Source organism: Cervus canadensis, chromosome 11 (genome assembly GCF_019320065.1).
Source record: "Cervus canadensis isolate Bull #8, Minnesota chromosome 11, ASM1932006v1, whole genome shotgun sequence".
Lineage (NCBI taxonomy): Eukaryota > Metazoa > Chordata > Mammalia > Artiodactyla > Cervidae > Cervus > Cervus canadensis.
In genome coordinates, this window is record NC_057396.1 from 26,826,072 (window position 1) to 26,842,168 (window position 16,097).

Below are 16,097 nucleotides of genomic sequence, written 5' to 3' on the forward strand. Positions count from 1 at the left end.
TATATGAATTCTCCAGACCAGAATATTGGAGTGGGTAACCGTTCCCTTCTCCAGGAGATCTTCCCAACCCAGGGATCGAACCCAGGTCTCCTGCATTGCAGGGGGATTCTTTACCAGCTGAGCCACAAGGGAAGCCTGTTCATCGGCTATACCCCAATAGAAAAACAAAAAGTTTTTTTTTTAAGTATTAGCTTTATTAATATATTATTTTTAAGACCCTACTCTCAGCTGCGCAGGCTGTTTCATCATCTCTTCCCTCCTACTAGTCATCTCATTTTCTTGGCTTGCTTCTGCAGTCTCTCTCAAGTCTGTCTTATTTTACTGCCCATTTTTGGGCTCCCATTACCTTTCTACTGCAGTACTGTCCTGATTGAGCTTGCTGCTTTTTGTCATTTCCTCCCTGTTTCATCTTGCATACTGCTGTCATTTATGGCCTTGAAACAGATTCGATGTCACTCCTCAGTTCCAAACCCTTAATGACTTCCTGCTGCATCTGTAATCTCTCTCATCATGGTAATTAAGTCTCTACATTTTGAGTCCTGCCTGTGTTACTCAGTTTTATCACATGCTGCCATGATTCTACATTCTAGCCCATGCTAAGTCGCTCAGTGGTGTCTGACTCTTTGTGACCCCATGGACTGTAGCCTACCAGGCTCCTTAGTCCATGGAGTTTTCCAGGCAAGAGTACTGGAGTGGGTTGCCATTTCCTTCTCCAAGGGATCTTCCTGACCCAGGGATTGAACCTGTGTCTCCTGTATTGCAGATGAATTCTTTCCCACTGAGCTACTGGGAAGCCCATGTCCATCTATTTGCCAGTCCCTGAACTTTTTTTCTGCTGAGTCTTTGCTTTGGTCATTACCTTGACTTGCCCTCCCATATTGTCTTTGAAATCCCATCTATTCTTTAAAGTCCAAGAAGCCTCCTAAAATATACTAGTTTTAATTAGTGGTTCTCCCACCCATGCTCTTTTGACACTTTACTCTAATCCTCAGCAAAGTCTGCCTAAATGTGTGAGTTTGCTTTCATAACTGTTCAGGGCCAGGAAGACCTTCTTTCCTGTGTTATCTGGCGTTGTCTTTATCTATAGCTTTTTAATAAAACCATATTAAATTTTGTAAAATGCTAATTAAATGCTACTAACTAAAATGCTAACACCAGAGTTGTACAGACACAGATTCTTGAACTTGAGAATTATTTTTCATGGAAAATACATTGCAGAAAATGGCAGTGATATTCTCTGATTTTGATGCCTCCACATAGAGGAGATTCAGTAGATATAGAAAATTTCTTCTTCTTTCCCAACTTTTGAGAACAGTACAATCTCGTAGTTACTCAGCGTTTGTTCTAGGAAACCGTATATTTGAAATGGAAATGGATGTCTGATAAATAATATACTCAGGAGTTAAATAATTAATGACAATTTGATATGCTTTTTATGTATTTGATTAGATTCTATTAGAGCTGTCTCTTGCTTGGTATATAATTTGTCTGTATATCTGTATATTTTAAAGTTTTTTTTTTTTTTAAGTTCACGGGATAAAACTTCTGAAGGTGCTTGGTAGTTTTTGTCACTTGTTGAGGGGTATGAGAAGTCTTGGAGATTTCTGTATTATATTACGGATGTATTTGTATATTCTTTAAGTCACTGGTGTAGAGAAATAGTGGGCTTCCCTGGTGGCTCAGACCATAAAGAATCCGCCTGCAGTGCAAAAGATGAACCTTTGATACTTCGAGGGCATCTTCTCCAGGAAGACCTCTTAGAGAAGGGAATGGCTCCCCACTCTAGTATTTTTACCTGAGAAATCCCATGGGTGGGGAACCTGGTGGGCTGCAGTTCATAGGATCACAAAAAGGCAGACACAGCTGAGCAACAGAGCATGCACACATAGAGAAATAGTAATCAGTTCTCAGGGTTAATTTACTTTTAGCTGCAGACAGATGCTCCAGTGTATGTAACTTACAAAGTTATCTTTCAGAATTTGGGTTGAGTAAATTCAGAGGTTATTTTGAAAGATAGGGAAATCTGATTATATTCTTGACCTCTTTAGGAAACAATGATGATAGTACCTTAAGTTAATGTAACTTAGTGAACATTTGCTAAATGTTCTCAATGAGTTTTAAGCTGTTTTGTTTTTTCCAAATGCACTAAAAGCCAAAGATACTAACTTATAAATACTGTGTCTTTATAGTGTGTGCTTTAATGAGAATATCACATTAATCATTTAAAAATAGTGACAAGGATAAGTGACCTGTTTTACATGAGTTAGGAAAGAAGGAATGTATCTGTGAAAAAAAAAAATAAATCTTTTCCAGTAGTAAGTGGAGAAGCATGACGAATCCTTAGTGCCTTAACTCAAGTGGTCAAAGTTAACATCACCAGTGATGTCCTGGGACTTCATGTACCCTCCAGTATTATGTGATGAGATAGGAACCTCTGTGGTATTGTGACCATAAAGCTGATAACCCCAGTCAAAGCATGAGAAAAACATCGGCTAAATAGAAACTGAGACATGTTCTACAAAATACGTAACTGGTACTCCTCAAAACAGTTAAGATCATGAAAAATAAGGAATGACTGAGGAACTATTACAGACCAGGGGAGACTAAGGAGATGTGTGGATAAATACAATGTAGTATCCTAGATTAGATCCCCGGATAGATAAGGACATTAATGGAAAAAATAACTGGTGAAACTTGGATAAAGTCTAGGGTTTAGTTAATAGCACCGTACTGACAGTTTCTTAGTTTTGACAGATGTACCACAGGAATATAAGATGGTACTATTAATGGAAACCATTGAATGAAGGGTATATGGGGGAATGCCTCGTACAATCTTTTCAACTTTTCTGTAAATCTAAAATCCCACAATAAAAAGTTTATTTAAAAAATGAATATTTTTCAATCCTATAAATTTATGGAATGTCTAAGTGCAAGGCAGTGTGCTAACCACTGCAGGGGATAGTGTACAAGACACCTTCACTGTGCCTGTCCTTAAGGAGTTGTCATCCAGTTGGGGAGTAAGATACCTGGTACACAGTGGAACATGATGAAGCCAGTACAGAGTATGAACAAGAAGCTGGGAGGCATGGCAGGGGTGTGTCTGAATTTGAAAGTGAAAGTGAAAGTGAAGTCGCTCAGTCGTGTCCAATTTTTTGCGACCCCATGGACTGTAGCCCACCAGGCTCCTCTGTTCATGGGATTTTCCAGGCAAGAATACTGGAGTGGATTGCCATTTCTGAGTTTGAAAGTAGACACTAAATGAAGACTGGGAATACATTTCTGAGAAGATAGCATTTTAAATGAATTTTGAATGGGCAAGATTTCTGTAACCATAGTCATTGGAAAGGAAATGATATGTATCACACCAGCAAGCCAGGGCTCTTGAATCACAGACCTGCTCTATCACTTACTAGCTCTGTGACCTGGACAGCTTATTTGGTGTTACTAAAGTCTTTGTTTCTCCTTGTAAAATAGGATTAGTAATTTCTTTTCAAAGCACTGTTATGAGAATTAAATGAAGTACTTATGTAGTTTAACAAAGTATCTGATACCTGAAAAAAGTCCAAGTGTTGGTTTGTCAGTCCTGTCTGACTCTCTGAGGCCCTATAGACTGTAGCCTGCCAGGCTCCTCTGTCCAAGGAATTCTCCAGGCAATAATACTGGAGTGGGTAGCCATTCCCTTCTCCAGGGAATCTTCCCAACCCAGGGATCCAACGCAGCTCTCCTGCGTTGCTGGCAGATTCTTCACTGCCTGAGCCACCGGAAGAGCCTATCTGATACATAGTAAACTCTTAATGTTAAGTACTAGAGAAAGAGAGACATAGATTATTGATGTAACACCATCACCATAGGCCTGGGGCTTGGGAAATACTGAGTAGTATATGTCTGGAAAAGTGAATCAGGACTACACTGTGCGTGCTTAGACTTATAAGTAGAGTAACTTGAACGTTTTTGGTAGTTATTGGTAAATCATAGAGGATTTTGGTGTAGGGAGATTAAGGAGATTGAGTCTATGTTTTAAGGTTGTAATAAAATTAGAGGGTCATGTTGGAGATTCTTTTGCAGGCTGCTGCCTTCCCCTTTACCTGGTGAATGAGATTACTGTTTCTTGAGGATTAAAGTTCTATGAAGTGGCTCCAAATGCTCTGAATAATACTGTTCTAATCTGTTACCATGTAACTTGGGGGGTCTCAAAAGCATGACCATTAGTATATTATCAAATATACTTAATATGTGTTAAGTAAAAAAGGTCACTGATATTTTTAGACATTGGCTTAGTACTTTTTTTTAATAGGTGATGGTTTTTGCTTCACCTCCCTCCTTTTTTTTTTTTTTTAAAGCAGCTTAAGCAGATAAGAGTTAAACAGTACTTCATTGACTTCCTGTGAAGCTTTGCTGAAAGAAGTTCCGTTGTATCTATTTTTAAAGCTGATTACTGTGAGCAGAGGATGCTGCTATTGAGTTATAAATGTCATCTCAGTATGTTCTCACTCAGCGTTCTTTGGATGACACTAGTGTTTGCATATAAAGTTTTGGAGTTTATTGAATAAAAAAAGCAACACAGTTATCCCTCAAATGGTACCAGTAAATGAAATACTTAAAAACATTGATCATGTCACTGTTGAGCAGTATGATTATTTCTCATCATCTGTGTAGGTTTTACAGCTCACACCATGACTGAGTGGCAGAGTGAGTTATATTGTGACCTTATTTGGGAAATATTTTACTGCTCCAAAATGGTATTGTATAATGGTGTGCAGCTTGTTTGTCAATCATTGTATTAAGTGTTAATCATTCTGAAATTTACTCCCTGGGAAGTACAGGATCACTGGGTCTACAGATATTATTAAAATAGATTTTTGGGGTTTTCCCCACCAATGTTTTATTATAAAATTCTTCAGTCATACAGAAAAATCGGGAAAAATTTTACATAATTATGTACTTATCACCTAGATGCTACAGTTACCTAAATTATTGTTTTCAAGAGGAAAGTTCGACTTTCTCTGCTTTTTAAAAATAAAACCTCTGAGTCTTTGAACCATTTTCACATGTGACAGTATTTTCACTTAGCTGGGATGATTTTTTATGTTATTTTTTCAGAAATGATAAAATTCTTTGAGTAAAATAATTCAGTACATATTCTGGAATTTAGTAGACCCCTAGTACTAGAGTAGACAACGGTATTTTAATTTATTCCCATATATGGTTCATACAAGTAACTTTAAATTCCATAAAATGTAAGTTTATTAAATTTTTGCAGGCAGAAATGTACTTTTAAAAATTGTTGTTTCTTGACATAATTTCTAGCCCTCTGTCATATAAGGGTAAAATGCTGGCTTGCTTTCTCTCATGACTTCTTCAATCTTATTATGCAGTTAAACTGCTGAAGTTAAGGTTTCTTTTCCAGTTTCAAATCAGTGACAATAGCATACATTTATACATTTTTATAAGTGGAAAGATACCTTTGGGAGTAATTGGTTCCAGTTTCCTTATATTACATTTGAGTCGGTGGAGGCTCAGAATGTTTAAATAACTGTTGCAGGACACAGTAAATTAATGGGAGACCAGGAAATACATTTTAGATTTCTAGTTGTCTTTTTTCCCCCTGGTGGTTTTTTTTTTTCCCCCTGTTTTTTGGCCATGCTGCACAGCATGTGGGATCTTAGTTCCCTGATGAGAGGTTGAACCTGTGCCTCCTGCAGTGGAAAGAAACATGGTATCCTAACCACTTGACTGCCAGCAAAGTCCCGAGTCATCTTGACTGTTATCATATATATTTTCAAGTCCTCTTTTGTGGAAAGAATAAACAGAGCATGCTTGTCAGTTATACACTTTAGCCGCTGAATGACAGCAGTTGACTATCAAAGTGTAGTTTCAGAAAAAGTAACCATGAGACTATCTTTATGAGTACATTGGACTGATTGTTTTGTAAGTCATCATTAAGTTTTTTTCTAGAAGATCTCAATCTCTTAATATTAATTTCTCAAAAGTCTTTTTCTTGAAACTTTTTTTGGGATGGAACATTCTCATTGTAACAAAAAAGAATGGTACTGTTTTCTGTACTTAACTTAAACATTAATAGATACACTTTAATATAGAGGGTTAATATAGCTCCCCATACTGTGTTCTTTTTTCCATTTCCTCTTTGCAAAGTACTTTGTGACCAAGAGTAACATGGCAGCTTGTGTTTTAGTATTTTGTGTAATAGAAAATTCATTGGTTGGCATCCCTTAAAGAGTTTTCTGTTTGTTTCATATTCCTATAAAGGCTACTTTCCAACACTGTCTTGCTTGATCTGCAGAAATGGTGATTGTGGTTTCTGTCAGGTTGTATTTATCTTTTTACTTTTGAAGCTAAAACAGGAACAATGATCATTTAATTTTCAATATCCTTATGTATTGGTGATACATAAATCTTAGTCCCTTTTAGCTGAAAGTATACATGGAAAAATGTATACCATTACATTAGGCCTGAGGTACAAAGGTACTTTGGCTTTTAGAGTAGGACCTGAGGTGGGGGAGAACTCACACCAGTCCTGAACCTTTTTAAAAATTGACACTGCATACTGAATCAGCCTTTGATTCTGGGGAAGTTGTGAGAGGAAAAGAGAAAAGAAAGATGGAAGCTATAGAGTAGAATTTGTAGTTACTTAGATGTGAAGGTTAGTGTTAAGGGTAGTAAAAATAACTGCCTTCAAATACTGAATTAAAGAAAAGCTTTTGCTACCACTCAGAGTTAAGAAAGACAAGTTTTGTCTTTAGGGCATTTACAAGGAAAATTGAATAGTTGTGTTCCTCTGTGGATCTTTGGAGAAATGTCAGAACACATTGTATAAGTTGAAGTAACTGCTGACAGAATTTTGAAATGTAATTGGTTGCTTGTAATAAGCCCAAATATCCATCATGCTTCATTGCTCTAAGTTTACAAGTTTAGACGGATTTTGCTGGTTAAAATTCTGCCCTGAAGGCACTGAACCATAAGCCTACTGCCTTAAAATGTTTTTGAATAGAACTGCAACTCAAGACCATTTACCAAATACTCTGATCCATACATGGGCTTTTATAGTTTTTTTTCCTTTTAAGAAGTGTGATGCTTATGGTGCACATCTCTGGTGGTTTTAAGAAATATAAGCTGGCTTTTTGGGGGATGCATCCTTGAGTAGGAAAATGTCTTAAATTGATTTTCAGTAACTATTTCAGCCAGCACTTCAGATTGTTCTTATGCACCTGGTGCCATTATATCCTTGTGGTCAATAACTTTCTCCTTGTTGTGGCTTACTCCACACATTAAAATAGCTTTTTGGCCCATTATATTTTGGTTCATGTATTTTATCTCTGATTCAGCATAGTACTGCATACCTGGTAGATTCTTAGTAGAAAATTATTTGAAAAGTCAAAGATGTTGACGTGGCCCAGTCGCCCAAAGACTGGCTTCCTACCTTCACTTCAGAATTGGCTTGAAAAATCACCTCTCAGAGAGGACCGTAAGATCATCCTCTCTAAAGATAACAACCATACAGGCCTCTCTTCACATACCCTGCTTTGTTTTTCTTCAAAGCCTTTTTCTCATACAACCCTGATACCAAGGAAATGAGAGTGCTCTAAAACCAGGAATTTTTGTCTTGTTCATTGTTGTATCCATCCCTAGTGCCTAGCACATAGTATGCAGTCACATATTTTCTGGAGGTGTAATAAAGGTTAGAAATGATGCCAGAAGGATATAAATATACATCAGAAATGAATTCAGCCCTCATGTACACAGATAACTGTAGTACAGGATGGGTTCAGATGACATGGAGAAGAACTGCAGTGAAAATACTCAGGGTATTTTAGAGTTTGTTACTTCGATCTAGCCTCTTAGGAAAGTGACATTTAAGCAGGGTCTTTTTCAAATTAAGGAGCAAATGCATAGTGATTCAGAGATAAAAAAGTGAATTAGGGTAGTATGTATAAGAAAAGGTAAAATGAAAAAGAAATGCAAAAAGGCAAAATGGTTGTCTGAGGAGGCCTTACAAATAGCTGAGAAAAGAGAAGCTAAAGGCAAAGGAGAAAAGGAAAGACATACCCATTTGAATGCAGAGTTCCAAAGCGTAGCAAGGAGAGATAAGAAAGCCTTCCTCAGTGATCAATGCAAAGAAAGAGAGGAAAACAATAGAATGGGAAAGACTACAGATCTCTTCAAGAAAATTAGAGATACCAAGGGAACATTTCATGCAAAGCTAGGCACAATAAAGGATAGAAATGCTAGTGGAGGTGATGGAATTCCAGTTGAGCTGTTTCAAATCCTAAAAGATGATGCTGTTAAAGTGCTGCACTTGATATGCCAGCAAATTTGGAAAACTCAGCAGTGGCAGGACTGGAAAAGGTCAGTCCTTTTTTCATTCCAGTTCCAAAGAAAGGCAATGTCAAAGAATGCTCAAACTACTGCACAATTGCACTCATCTGACACGCCAGCGATGGAGAAGGCAATGGCACCCCACTCCAGTACTCTTGCCTGGAAAATCCCATGGACGGAGGAGCCTGGTGGGCTGCAGTCCCTGGGGTCGCGAAGGGTCAGATACGACTGAGTGACTTCACTTTCACTTTTCACTTTCATGCATTGGAGAAGGAAATGGCAACCCACTCCAGTGTTCTTGCCTGGAGAATCCCAGGGACAGCAGAGCCTTGTGGGCTGCCGTCTGTGGGGTCGCACAGAGTCAGACATGACTGAAGCGACTTAGCAGCAGCAGCAGCAGCACACGCTAGCGAAGTAATGCTCAAAATTCTCCAAGCCAGACTTCAACAGAATGTGAACCGTGAACTTCCAGATGTTCAAGCTGGATTTAGAAAGGGCAGAGGAACCAGAGATCTGCCTCCTGAGAAATCTTTACGCAAGTCAAGAAGCAACAATTAGAACTGGACATGGAACAACAGATTGGTTCAGAATCAGGAAAGGAGTACATCAAGGCTGTATATTGTCACCCTGCTTATTTAACTTATATGCAGAGTACATCATGCAAATGTCAGGCTGGATGAAGCACAGGCTGGATTCAAGATTGCCAGGAGAAATATCAACAACCTCAGATATGAAGATGACACCACTCTTATGGCTAAAAGCGAGGAAGAACTAAAGAGCCTCTTGATGAAAGTGAAAGAGGAGAGTGAAAAAGCTGGCTTAAAACTCAACATTTAGAAAACTTAAGATAATGGCATCTGGTTCCATCACTTCATTGCAAATAGATGGGGAAGCAAAGGAAACAGTGACAGACTTTATTTTTGGGGGCTCCAAAATCACTGCAGATGATGACTGCAGCCATGAAATCAAAAGATGCTTGCTCCTTGGAAGAAAAGCTATGACCAACCTACACAGCATACTAAAAACCAGAGACATTACTTTGCCAGCAAGGGTTCGTCTAGTCAAAGCTGTGGTTTTTCCAGTGATCATGTATGGATGTGAGAGTTGGACTATAAAGAAAGCTGAGTGCTGAAGAATTGATGCTTTTGAACTGTGGTGTTGGAGAAGACTCTTGAGAGTCCCTTGGACTGCCAAGGAGATCAAACCAGTCAATCCTAAAGGAAATCAGTCCTGGATATTCATTAGAAGGACTGGTGTTGAAGCTGAAACTCCAATACTTTGGGGCCACCTGATGTGAAGAACTGACTCACTGGAAAAGACCCTGATGCTGGGAAAGATTGAAGGCGGGAGGAGAAGGGGACGACAGAGAATGAGATGGTTGGATGGCATCACTGGCTCAATGGACATCTGTTTGAGCAAGCTCCGGGAGTGAGTGATGATCAGGGAAGCCTGATGTGCTACAGTCAATGGAGTCGCAGAGTCGGACATGGCTGAGCAACTGAACTGAACTGAAAATATTCAGTTTGGCAGGAATATGCTAGTGAAATTAGTTATAAAGGTAGGTTAGACCCAGGTTAGTGGAAAGTCTAAAAATCAAAGCTGAGCTGGATTTTGTCTCATTGGTACTATTGAAATTGTGCCCTCCTCCCCTTAAAAGGTAATTAGTTATATGTGGTGTGATTGAACATGTATAGGAATAGACTGAAGACAAGTTTTTTGATTGAAGTATAGCTGATTTACGTTTCAAGGGTACAGCAAAGTGGTTCAGTTTTATATATATATTCTTTTTCAGATTATTTTCCATATAGGTTATTGGAAGATACTGAATATAGCTCTGTTGTACAGTAGGTCCTTGCTGTTTATTTTGTGTGTAGTATTGCAGATGGTGATTGCGGCCATGAAATCAAAAGATGCTTACTCCTTGGAAGGAAAGTTATGACCAACCTAGACAGCATATTAAAAAGCAGAGACACTACTTTGCCAACAAAGGTCCGTCTAGTCAAGGCTATGGTTTTTCCAGTAGTCATGTATGGATGTGAGATTTAGACTATAAAGAGAGCTGAGCACCAAAGAATTGGTGCTTTTGAACTGTGGTGTTGGAGAAGACTCTTGAGAGTCCCTTGGACTGCAAGGAGATCAAACCCAGTCCATCCTAAAGGAGATCAGCCCTGGGTGTTCATTGGAGGGACTGATGTTGAAGCTGAAACTCCAATACTTTGGCCACCTGATGCGAAGAGCTGACTCATCTGAAAAGACCCTGATGCTGGGAAAGATTTAGGACAGGAGGAGAAGGGGACGACAGAGGATGAGATGGTTGGATGGCATCACCGACTCAACGGACATGGGTTTGGGTAGGCTCTGGGAGTTGGTGATGGACAGGGAGGCCTGGCATGCTGCAGTCTATAGGTTGCAAAGAGTCGGACACGACTAAGCGACTGAACTGAACTGAACTGTATATATCTGTTAATCTCAAATTCCAAATTTATTAACACATCACTCAAGGAAGGTTAGTTTAAGTCTGAGAATGTTGCTTTGAGGTGCTAGCATTTGTTTGCAGAAATACAGTAGGCAGTTGGAAAGCTACCAAGGCCTAAGATTTGGGAATCTCTTGCAAAGCAGTTTTTGAATCCTTGAGTTAGCAAAGAAAGAGTCGAGAGAGTGCATGGAGAAAGAAAGGAAATGGAGAGCAGATTCTTCAGTTCAGAGCAGATTCTTGGGAAATAGCTATTTTTGGAGGATAGATAGTAAAACCAAAGGAAGAACAAAAGCAAGTAGGAGAACCAAGAGAGGATGACACTGGAGAAACTAAGGAAAGACATTTTCAGGAGGACGTAGGATTCAAACTGTTTCTTCCAAAAAGATCTTTGGTGTAACTTTGTAGTATGTGTATTTTCTATCATATATGTTACTCTGCTGTACTGTTTAACATAGTTCTTTACACATAGTTCTCAGCAATTTAGCACATCTTAAGGGAATCAGGACTCTCTCTTGCTTATCTTTAAAGATTAACATTTGGCAAAATGTTACATAAATATTAAGGTTTAGTGCATTGTGCAGTCTGGTGTCCTGCTGAAAACTTGTGGAAATCATTGGGAATAATTTGTGCTTTGCAGATTTTCTATCATATTATCTGTGATATATATATCTCAGTAGTCTCTGTGTGTGTTTCCTGTTTACTAAAATAGTAACTGTCCTAACCAGCAACAATTGAAGGCTCTCAAAGTACCAAGAGGAAAACAATTACTGGAGTTTAGGGACTGGATAAGTGATTGTGTTTTTCAACTTACTTACTTACTTGAACTTTACAACTTACTTGAGCTATTTGGCATATGAATTATTTTAGACTGACTTCAGTGAATATTGATTTTATCACTTTTTCGGTGCTTTCAGAAATAGGAAAACTAGAAAGAGTAAAACTTGATACAAGTGCTAGAAGACAGATACCAGAAAACTGAAGCTGATTTGTTGAAAAGCTGATTAGAAAGATTTCAGAAGTATTTGCAGAAAAGTTAGGGCTGCAGGGACTTGGTGCAGCATTTTATCCAAGAAGGACAAAGATGGGACCAATGGTGAAAAGAAAAATCTGTGTTAAAGAGAATTTTGAGGCAATAAAATTGATCATGGATTGACTTGAAATTTTATTGTCTACTTGTATGACAAGAATTGACTTTTTAATACATAAATACTAATTATTGAGGCAAGGGAAAATAGGCAACTGTAATAGTAGCTGATTTGGTGAAGAGCAATATCTAAGACATCTGTATCTTGTTCTGTAGCAGTACCGTTAAAGATTACCGAGATAATCTGATTTAAGCACACACCTGAAAGTAGAGACATCGTCTGGTGTGTTGAACTGGTGCTTTATAACCACAACCATTAAACAGAGGTTGTCAGGCTAAAGTTAACTTGTTAAAATATAGTAGTAGCATGTGCACTTATTTAGAAATTTTTACATAGTTTGGATTTTAGCTTTTAGTTTTTGAAAAAGAAAAAGAAGTTCCTTAAAGAGGAAAACTTATCTCTTTTATGTCTGATTAGTGAAAATATTTGTTCTGGGTATTTAAATAGTCCTCTTTATTGAGGATTTTTAATTTAGATGAGTTGGGATAATTTAAACATCCAGATTAGTTTATGTAAAGCAGGAAATAATATATTTTGCTTTTCTAACATCTCTTTTGTGAGTGAATGGTTATAGCAGTGTACAACTTCTTACACTTTTTGGTTGAGTCCTCTTTTACCTATCAGCCTAAAAAAGGTAGATTTGTTCATAGAAATTTATGCTCAGTTATTAGGCCTGATTAATTTAAGATTAAAAGTCTTGAAATAGATTACTGTTAAAATTATTTTTTTCTTATTTACCTGTTAATGCCTATTTGAACGGAGGGAAAGGAGTGGACTTTAGTGAATGCAACAGTCTTTCTTGCATTATAATCACACACCTGGTGTAGTAGATTCAGCACATTTAAAATAAAAATAATTTTATGTGCTCATTTAACCATTGCACTTCTGATCATTTTTAGGCGAAACCTGACCAAACTGTCCCTGATCTTCAGCCACATGCTGGCAGAACTAAAAGGAATCTTCCCAAGTGGACTGTTTCAAGGAGACACGTTTCGGATTACTAAAGCAGATGCTGCAGAATTTTGGAGGAAAGCTTTTGGGGAAAAGTAAGTATTAAAATAATGAATTTGAACTATGAAGAACTGAAGCTTGTGTTTTGGGTTTTTGTTTAGTTTGAAACAGAAAAATAATGAATATATGCATAACTACTCCCAACTTTGGTAAATATTTACCTAGTTTTTCTTTTTTTTTTGCTCTGATCATTTTTTTTTTTTTTTCCTTAAAGAAGTAGATAGACCTTTGCAGTTGTGTTGAAACCCATGCTGTTCTCTTTTTTTCCTCATCCGTTATGCTGTTAATGAACACATACATTTCAAATTATTTGCTATTGCAAACAGTGCTGCAGAAAACAAAATTGTATTTACCTTCATATGCAGGAGTTTCTCAATACTTAAATACTTAGGAGTGGAATTGCTGAGTCAGGGGATTTCACATCTTCTGCTTTGCCAAACATTGCCTAACTGCTTTCCAAAGTGGTTGCACCAGTTTCTGTTCCTGTAAGTAGTGTGCACATGTTCCAGTAGCTCTGCAATTTGGCTAACACTGGTAATATGAACTGGTATCATATTTTGCTTTATATTCCTAATGACAAGGGAGCTTGAGCACCTTTTCACATTTGTCACCGGTCTAGATTCTTTTTCTGACTTGGCTGTTTCTATTCCTGACTTGTCTATTTTCCTATAGACTTGTCTTTTTCATGTTGTAAGATACTAATTCTTTGTTAGTCACTAACATTAGAGATGTCTTCTCCTAGTCTGTGGCTTGTGTTTCCACTTTGCTGTATTGTCCTTTTTTAAAAAAAATTTTTTTTTATTTGGCTGTGCTGCGTCTTTGCTGTTGCACAGGCTTTTCTCTAGTTGCTGCAAGCAGGGGCTACTCTCTAATTGTGGTGGCATAGGCTTCTCATCGCAATGGCTTCTTTTGTTGTGGAGCACAGGCTCTAGGACATGAGGGCTTCAGAAGTTCAGGTTCCCGGGCTCTAGCGCACAGGCTCAGTAGTTGTGGCGCAGGGACTCAGCTGCTCCACGGCATGTGGGATCCTCCTGGAATAGGAGCAAGGATTGAACCCATGTCTCCTACATTAGCAGGTGGATTCTTTACCACTGAGCCACCAGGGAAGCCCATGATTTAAGTCAAGTTTTTGTTTCTAAGTATTAATATAAATGTTCTTGAATATACTCTGAAATTTTAAATCAAAGAACTGAAAAAGTAGAAAACAATAAAATTTTTCAGTTGAATATACAGATCCTAATGTAAGCCTCTCTTTGAATGCTTTTTTTTTTAATTGCAATATAGTTGATGCAAACTGTTAAGTTAGTCTCAGGTATATACTGCGTCTTGATTTTATGTATGTTAAATGCTTGCTTTATTTTAAAAAGTTGTGTTTAAACATCAGATATAGAATAATTAGCGATTTTTAAAAACCTAGTTGAAGAGGATAGGCATGAGTTTAACTTTGTTACTTTAACTTAGTAACTATCTACTTTAGAAAAGAGTTTGAATTGCCACTTGATCTCTTACTTTTAGGCAAGTGAATACATAAAGAAAGGCATGTAAATAAAAACAAAATGAGATTTTATTTTATTTATTTTTAAATCTTGAGAAATAGAAATCCCACAGTACCCTTTGCTAGCCACATCTGGAGTTTAATCATTCTTTTGTTAAATAATTTCTTCTTCATCTGTATCAGAACTCTTTTCTTCCTGTACCTTAAGCTTTATATTCCTCAAGTTTAGTCTTTGATAGTGTGGGTTCCTCAAAAGAATCAGAGTGTTTTATGTGCTTTTAAAAGGTTAGTTTAAACACACTATGTGAATGAAGATCTGGCCACAGGTTACATCTCTAATACTAAAAGGATAATCTCATCTCTCTTCATGCTTCTCTAATACAACAAATGTCTGAAGGTGAGAAAGGGAATTAACTTGTGGCATTCTGCCAAAGAAAAGTGGGAAAAGATGTTTCTATTATAAATTTACTCATTAGCAAGTTAAGAAACGTATCATTTATACCCTTTCTATTATAAATGTAAAATATAATTCAGTTTCTCTAAGAAAATTAAAGTGGATTTTGAGAATTTAAAGAGACTGTGTTTTCCTTGACTGTAGTAGTGCCTGGAATTATCTGCTATCTTATTCTGTGCCTTCTCTCCCACCCCCACCCGCATCCTAGGACAATAGTCCCTTGGAAGAGCTTCAGACAGGCCCTTCATGAAGTACATCCCATCAGTTCTGGGCTGGAAGCCATGGCTCTGAAATCCACTATTGATCTGACCTGCAATGATTATATTTCAGTTTTTGAATTCGACATCTTTACAAGACTCTTTCAGGTAGGATGCTAAAATGTTGGCTGAACTAATTATTGCCACTATTCTGAAGGGAAACCTTCTGAAAAAATAACATTTGGACATTTGGGAGTTTGCCTTTTATAAAAGTATTTTTATTCTAGAAACTATAGTTTAAAAAAAGGTTAAAACTACTCTGTATTTTATATTTATATAGATATTTGTAAAAAGAGTAACTATATAATCTGCTTATTCCCCTCATATTTATAATCTTTCTTTTTTTATTAAATATTCCTTTTTACATCATTTTTTTTTCTTTGCATCATTTTAATGGTTGTATTTTACCCTAAAAGTGGGTATAATATACTTCCTGGGTTCAGTTACTGGACATTTATGTATGTTTCCAGCTTTTTCTCCTGTGGTATTAAAATTCTTGACTAATATTGAGATGCATTGATGGTTTGCAACTTCTTTCCTTTTCTAAAAATAATGTGTGTATATGCTACCTTGCATAAACCTTTATTTGGAACTTACTTGCACATCAGGCCTTGCCCTGTTTTCTCTGTTTTTGTCTGTTGCTTAACCTCTGAGGCTGATTGTATGTTTGGAGCCAGATGGTCTGATTGAATCTCTTATTTCCTTAGCCCTGGTCCTCTTTGCTCAGGAACTGGAATAGCCTTGCTGTAACTCATCCTGGTTACATGGCTTTCCTGACATATGATGAAGTGAAAGCACGACTCCAGAAATTCATTCACAAACCTGGCAGGTCAGTGGAATGAAGCAAAGAAGTTTATTCACCTGAATTTTATTCTGTGACCTTTGCTGAAAAGGAGGAAACATGATCTTTTACTAGTTCCCTGGT

General features: G+C 37.4%; 1 protein-coding gene across 2 annotated transcripts in view; it reads left to right on the plus strand.

Moving 5' to 3' along the window:
- The window catches only part of CBL (Cbl proto-oncogene), an 87,261-nt gene that overhangs the window by 41,185 nt on the left and 29,979 nt on the right, over positions 1 to 16,097 (plus strand). For both annotated transcript variants that reach the window (XM_043482610.1, XM_043482611.1), the window contains 3 exons: positions 12,855 to 13,001; positions 15,124 to 15,280; positions 15,880 to 16,001. In XM_043482610.1, the coding sequence (XP_043338545.1) occupies positions 12,855 to 13,001; positions 15,124 to 15,280; positions 15,880 to 16,001 (426 nt within the window). The remainder of the gene's footprint in view (positions 1 to 12,854; positions 13,002 to 15,123; positions 15,281 to 15,879; positions 16,002 to 16,097) is intronic.